The 7,127-nt window shown below is 34.8% G+C and overlaps 1 protein-coding gene across 1 annotated transcript; it reads left to right on the top strand.

Annotated features, from left to right (window-relative positions):
* Positions 1-636: 636 nt before the first annotated feature.
* LOC11426905 (RNA-binding protein 39) lies at positions 637-6,769 on the top strand. Its single transcript, XM_003630122.4, has 13 exons — positions 637-1,323; positions 2,564-2,642; positions 2,763-2,819; positions 3,099-3,154; positions 3,869-4,094; positions 4,369-4,455; positions 4,540-4,614; positions 4,727-4,807; positions 5,486-5,550; positions 5,621-5,807; positions 5,897-5,985; positions 6,108-6,222; positions 6,479-6,769. Exons 1-13 carry the CDS (start codon positions 779-781, stop codon positions 6,518-6,520), a joined length of 1,704 nt encoding a protein of 567 aa, XP_003630170.1. The 5' UTR covers positions 637-778; the 3' UTR covers positions 6,521-6,769.
* The last annotated feature ends 358 nt before the right edge of the window (positions 6,770-7,127 follow it).

A 7,127-nucleotide genomic window follows, 5' to 3' on the forward strand; every position in this document is an offset into this window, starting at 1 on the left:
GTTTTTGCAGGTATGGGTTAATTTCTTACTAAGTAAATCAACTTTCATTAACAACTTCTTAATTTTATTACAAGCTTTTATTGAAACATTCTTCTTGATTCAAGGATATTAGAATTTTGTAGGGATCAAATTGTCCCATATATTTTCTTTGAATGAATCTCGTGTCTTTTATGTTAGTTTTAAAAACATACCGTCAATGAAATGACAAATGGAGGATCACATCAATATTGATATTAAAAAATAGTTTGAGTTTTTAATATTTTATCGTATCAATTTATATTTGTTTTCGTATATATAAACAAATAAAATCCATAATAAACGGATGCAAATATTAAATGAATTTATTTCCAATAAAAATATTTAATGTGAACATTATATTAATAATGATAACTGTTTTTTATACAATTATCAAAATGTTACGCGATCTGTGTCAAAGTACATTTTTTTTACTTGTTAATTTTTTTTTTAAAATCTTAGCAAAAGTCTTTTTTTTTTTTTTTATTTTTTTTTATTTAAGGAAGCAAAAGTCTTTTAGAAACCACAAAACTTAAAAAAAAAAAAAAAAAAAAAAGGTTTGTGTTTTAAAATATTAATCTAATTTAATCTAATACAGCCCCTAGAGATCGGGGAAAGTGGAGTAACTTGTTTTCGTAACGTATCTGGAGAGAGTAAGTAAAATAACCTATAAAATCTAAAACCCTAAAATTCCACATCACAGTTCTCACCACCACCAAAACACTTCACAAAACTGAAAGAGAAAATCGTAACGTATCTAGCAATGGACTTCGACGAGTACGAGTACTTGGAGAAGACGGTGGAGGAGCAACCGGAAGACAAGGATTCATCCAAAAAGAAGAACACTGATATCACCGACATTAAATCCGAGAGGACTTACCGGAAGCACGGCATCGACGACGATCTCGACGGCGGCGAAGATAGGCGGAGCAAGAGGTCACGCGGCGGAGATGACGAGAATGGCTCTAAGAAGGATCGCGATAGAGACAGAGACCGTGAACGTGACCGAGAACACCGCGAACGATCTTCCGGTCGTCACCGGGAGAGGGACGGAGAGAGAGGTAGTAGAGAGAAAGAGAGGGAGAAGGACGTAGAGAGAGGTGGGAGAGATAAGGAGAGGGATAGGGAGAGAGAAAAGGAGAGGGAGAGGAGAGATAAGGAAAGGGAAAAGGAACGGGAGAGAAGAGATAAGGAGAGAGAGAAGGAGCGTGCTGAGAGAGAAAAAGAGGAGAAAGAGAGACCAAGGAGGAGTATGAGTCGTCCTGAGAGAGACAGAGGAGAGCGAGATTTCGAAAACAGAGATGGCAGGTAAAAATTAAAATTGCACATTCTGATTGTGAATTCAGTTTATACTTTTTCATTTCGTGTTTGCTCTATTGATTCTTCAATTGGTTTTGAATTAACGAATATAAAAGAATGCAATGTGTATGCAACTATAATGTATTTGTGATGTTGGATTGTAAAGAATTAACATGAGTAAAACAAGAGAAGCAGGGATGAGAATTTTGTGGATGTGTGGTTAGACCAGACATGGATTAGAAATTGCAATATTAAAGAGAGTTGGGGTAATGCCTATTGTAGAAAAGATGGTAGAAACTCAGCTTAGGTGGTTTTGACATCTAGAGAGAAGACTTGTAGATTATGCATGTAGTAAGAAGAGTAGATCAGATGTGGGGATGTGTAACTCACTTGGTCGAGCTGTACATAGTTCGAATCTTGGTTAGGGAGAAAATACTATCCAGAACAATTAACATACTAACATTTGCTATTCTAAAACAAAAAAGAGTATATCTGATGGAGAGTAGTCAAATCACTAGAGGCATAGGACTATTTAGAAAAACTATTAAGAATGACCTAGAGATTAATGAGTTGCATAGGGATATGATATATGATATTAGAACATTATGGTTGCATTTGATCCATGTAGCAAACCCTACTTAGGCTTGGTTGTCATTGTATGTAGTTGTTGAATTTTGCATACTCTCTACTAGCTGTTTACTTAAAATTTATTCAGTTTATAAAGTTTGTGTTGGAATGGATAATGTGTCCCTATTGTTTATGTTGCCAGTGTTATATGCGAATTTTTTTTTTTTTTTGTTCTTCAAAATAAAAGGTTGAAATGTGATGCTAAACTAGGTATTACGCCATTAATTAGTTGCTGTTTGGTTCAATTCTTCAAGGTATAAGTATATCATTAATGGATCTCAGTACCTCTCGAGGGATTAGTCCTGGCTCCCGATCAGGGATACCAGGATAATCTGGGTTGATCTAAAAAGGTATTATTATTTCATTAATTTGTTGTTATTGGGTTTCAATGCTAGCACGGTGTTACAATATGATCCTTACTGCAGTTTTGGCTCATGTATAGGTAAGATTTTGAGTCATTACTCCCTCTGAAGACTGGGCGCCAATTTGGACTCTAATATGGACAATCAATATATTGATTTATTGAACAAATTATATTATAATCTGAATACCAAGTTCAACTAGTGCGATGTGGACTTCTCTATATTTTCTTATTACAGACTCATTTTAACTTTATTTGCAGGAGATTCAGGGATAAGAAAGAGAATGTGGAACCTGAGGCAGACCCAGAAAGGGATCAGAGAACTGTTTTTGCCTACCAGGTTGATTGGTTCCCTCCATTTTTGTTTGTTTTAAATAGTATAAATTTATACGGTCTGAGATATTGGTATATGTGGCAATTCTTTTGTGATGATTTCCTGTTTGCTCTTTGGTGTTCACAGATGCCCTTAAAAGCAACGGAGAGAGATGTATACGAGTTCTTCTCAAAAGCTGGCAAGGTCAGTTGCTTCAATTATGACAAGTGAATTCAATTGTATAGAATGTACAAGTCTTACATTCATGACTCTGCTTTCAGTTAAATAGGGCTGCTACTTTATTGTGTATGGATATTCTGTTTATATGGTTTTTAGGGAATCACAGTTACATCATGATATTTAGATTGCCACGTTCCTACAAATTAGGTGGCTGCATGTTTCCTGTGAATGCTTACATCTGCCTCTATATATGATACTTCCCCTCTTTTGTTCTAGGTATAATTTGATGTTCCTTGTTTTCAGGTGAGAGATGTTCGTCTGATCATGGATAGGAACTCAAGACGATCTAAAGGAGTTGGGTATGTGTTCAATTGTCAAAGAATCTCTTTTTTAATTGATGTCTCTTGTGATATTAAAATTTCAACTTTTAAGACTCATGCTCGACTGTATTCTTAATTGGACTAGCCATGTCATAGTGATGAGGAATGGTGAAAATTTACAGCCCTAATGCTTTAATTAGCTCACTTTGCACAATGAAGATCGATGACATAATCTTGTATACTGAATTACTGATGATCCCCCCCTCCCCCCACCACCACACACACCATTCTTTTATGAACTGTAAGTCTCTCACGTTGGTGTCTAGGCTTGATGCTCATGAATTTGTTTCTTCCTGACTTTTACAATCATTTGACCAGTAGTGGGTTACCATCCCACCGCATTAGCAAAATTTTAGTGAAGTTTATTTTGTTAGTCTTTATTTGCACACATTTTTGCAACGGATGCAAGGCACTGTTGCCAATCCTCCTTGTCTAAATGGTTCCGTATCTCTGTACTCATACGAAGTTGTTATATTCTATCTTGAATGTTAATTTGATAATCACATATGCTTTTAATTTATATTTTATTATTATGACAGTCTAACATTTTCCTTACATGATGAAACTCAGCTTGAGCTGTCTGTACTAGAGTTTTTGTTTCCCTACATCTCTTTGCTATATTCTTTGTAAGGTTTGATTGTGAATGTTTGTTACTTAGTTTTGAAAATTTGATGCAAGTTCTTTATGCTGCAGGTATATTGAATTTTATGATGCGATGTCAGTGCCAATGGCAATTGCTCTCTCTGGCCAACTACTTCTTGGGCAACCTGTAATGGTGAAACCTTCTGAGGCCGAAAAAAATCTTGTTCAATCTAATGCTTCCAGTGGAGCTGCTGTAGTAGGACCATATGGAGCAGTGGACAGAAAATTGTATGTGGGGAATCTTCACTTCAACATGACTGAGGCTAATCTGCGAGAGGTATTTGTGCATTTTTTTATTTTTTTGCTGTTTCATTTGCTGCTGTGGTGAGGATACCAATGTTTGGCATACTTCCGTATCTATATATTAATTGAGGGTATTGACAACCTTTAATTGCAATATAAATGCCTATAGTTTGACTAAATATATTTACTTCAAAATCAATAAATTTGTTTTCTTTAAACTGGATCTCATTTGCTGGTAGGTTGTCATCGATTAGAATCTTGTTGTGATAGTTTATCATCTTTTGACATCGCTCTTTATGTTGTTTTAGATTTTTGAGCCATTTGGTCAGATTGAGGTTGTACAACTTCCTCTTGACATGGAGACGGGACACTGCAAGGGTTTTGGGTTTGTTCAAGTATTTTTCCAACCTTTAAGCTTAAGAAATATTGCTTTTCACAATACTTTTTATACATTGCTTTAACTTGTATTCGTTGGACAGTTTGCCCATCTTGAACATGCAAAGGCAGCTCAGAGTTTAAATGGGAAATTGGAAATTGCTGGCAGGACTATAAAGGTAAAAATATTTTTGTTGGCCGCCCCTTTGTTTTTCACTCGAATGCTTTCAATTTTGCTGATACTCATCTCTGCTAATCCATTTGTTCGTTACCGCCGTTCGTCAAATTCAGGTTTCATCTGTTACAGATCATGTTGGAAGTCAGGATACAACTACAAAGTCTGCAGACTTTGATGATGATGAAGGAGGATTGGTAAGTTTTCACTTGTTATTTAAAATATTAGAAAATTAGTTGTGGTAATTTTATGTGTCATTGAAATTCATATCTCATAGCAATGTATTGCAAATTTACTTAAGTTTATATGGATGATTTTTCTCATATTGTTAGAAACCTGAACGACAGGGAGTTTGATGTGAAATCAGACTGTTATACTTTTAATCATGTATGACAGTTCTAGATATGAAATTATACAGGTTGATGACAAGAGTGTTCATGTTTGATAGATAGGTTCATTGAAATTTCAGTGCTTTTGAGGATTTGCACTTAGGTTACATGTAAATATATAAGGGCCTATTTTGTTTGATAAAATGTTGACTACTTTTCTGTTATCAAAGACTTGAATCCGAAACAACAAAAGAAATGTTTTCGGCGTTTCCTCTACAAATATATGCAAACTGAAATCAAAGTGATAATGATGTATTTTTTTAATTACAGTTGAATACGAGAAATGAACGTTTTGTTTTTGAGACCAACCGGGTCCTTAGTTTTTCTTTCTAGGATTTTTATCACCGCACTTTCACTTTTCATGCCCCTTTCTGTTGTCTTAACAACAGTACTCATCTATTGAGAAAGTTATTGTTTGTTGTTGGATTATAACATTAGTCTTTCTTCTGTACGGTTGATTACTTATCTATATGCTTTTCTTTGCAGACCTTAAATGCCCACTCAAGGGCACTGCTTATGCAAAGATTGGCTGGTACTGACATTACCACAAGGTCTGTACGATATTTTCCTCTTATATTTCTTTGGACCTGTTCATTGTTTTCACATATTTCCCAACTGCAGCATTGGTGTGCCAACTGTGAATGGGTCGGTTCCTGTTCAGCAGGCTTTTAGCATGCCTTTTGGCAATCCAGGTGTTATACCCGCGTCAGTTCTACCAACACAAGTCATGCCTACCCCTGTCGCAGAACCAGTAGGAATTCCCAGCGAGTGTTTATTATTGAAGAATATGTTTGATCCAAGCACTGAGGTTTATGATGAATTGATTATATACTTTTCACCATAACCATATGATGTTTCACATAACAAAGTACTGATGAAAAATATTACAATCCGCAGATAGAACCAGATTTTGATATAGACATAAAAGAGGATGTAGAGGAAGAGTGTTCTAAATACGGCCGGGTGATGCACATTTATGTTGACAAGTAAGTTAATAAATTTGTAGCATGAATTAATCATCATGTATACCTTAACCATGTGCTTTTCATGTTATCAGTTTCCACATATTATGCGTTGCAATTTTTTAATTAGTTCGGTTTGTACACAGAAGAAGTGCAGGTTTCGTTTACTTGCAGTTTGAAACAGTGGAAGCATCAAGTGCTGCACAACGAGCAATGCACATGAGATGGTTTGCACGCAGGTTGATCACAGCTATCTTCATGGTAATGTTCTAATATTCTTGAGTTCTCTGTTGGCTTCTGAAGATTCATATTCTTATTAATTTTATATACTTGACGTAGAATGTTATTTAAAATAAGAGACTAGTATTCATAACCATGTATGATAATCACACTACCACAAACCAGATCATCATTTTGATGTTTTCCGTCTCTCTTTTTCTTAAATTCAACAATCCCTGATGTTATGCTGCAAACCTTTCCTTTAGATCAATATCTTGAGAAATTATTTGTCTTGCAGCAACCACATTTATATGAAGCCAAATTTAAGGACGAATCTTGAAGAAGTGCATACGGGCCTCAAGCCTCTTGAAAGATACAAGGAGTGCAATTTTGTGGTTTAGTTTTTATAAATCATGCTCTGGTTTACAGATTTTGGTTCATAAATTGTTTTAGATGATTACATAAATTGTAATGCCCATACGGTGGTGATATTTGAGGTCTTTTTTAATTTAGTAAGTTGATTATATTTAACAATTGTCCCTTGCTATTTCATTATATTTGTGTAATGTAAAATTACCTTGTTGTTTAACTTTTTGTTTGGAAGGTTTTTGGCTTCTTGCATTTCACCTTTTCACTTTGTCTGGGACTGGGATTTTGTATGGGTGACGGGGGGTTTGCTAATCGTCTTTTGTTTGTGACTTTTTCAAAATGTAGCATGTAATTTGCGCTTCTTTTAAAACCTACTATAGTCCTACAGTTGTCTTTTTATTTTTCTGAAATTGAGGATATATAAGAGGGGACAGATGAGCCTACTTTTCTTTTTTAAATTTTAGGACATTATAAGTTGTAAAAATAAACTAGATCTTTTAACATAAAATCTATTTTTTTTTTTTTTTTAAAGTTGAAGTAAACGTACCCTAAATCTTAAAAGATTTTTAAAAAACTCA

The sequence above is a fragment of the Medicago truncatula genome, chromosome 8 (genome assembly GCF_003473485.1).
Source record: "Medicago truncatula cultivar Jemalong A17 chromosome 8, MtrunA17r5.0-ANR, whole genome shotgun sequence".
Lineage (NCBI taxonomy): Eukaryota > Viridiplantae > Streptophyta > Magnoliopsida > Fabales > Fabaceae > Medicago > Medicago truncatula.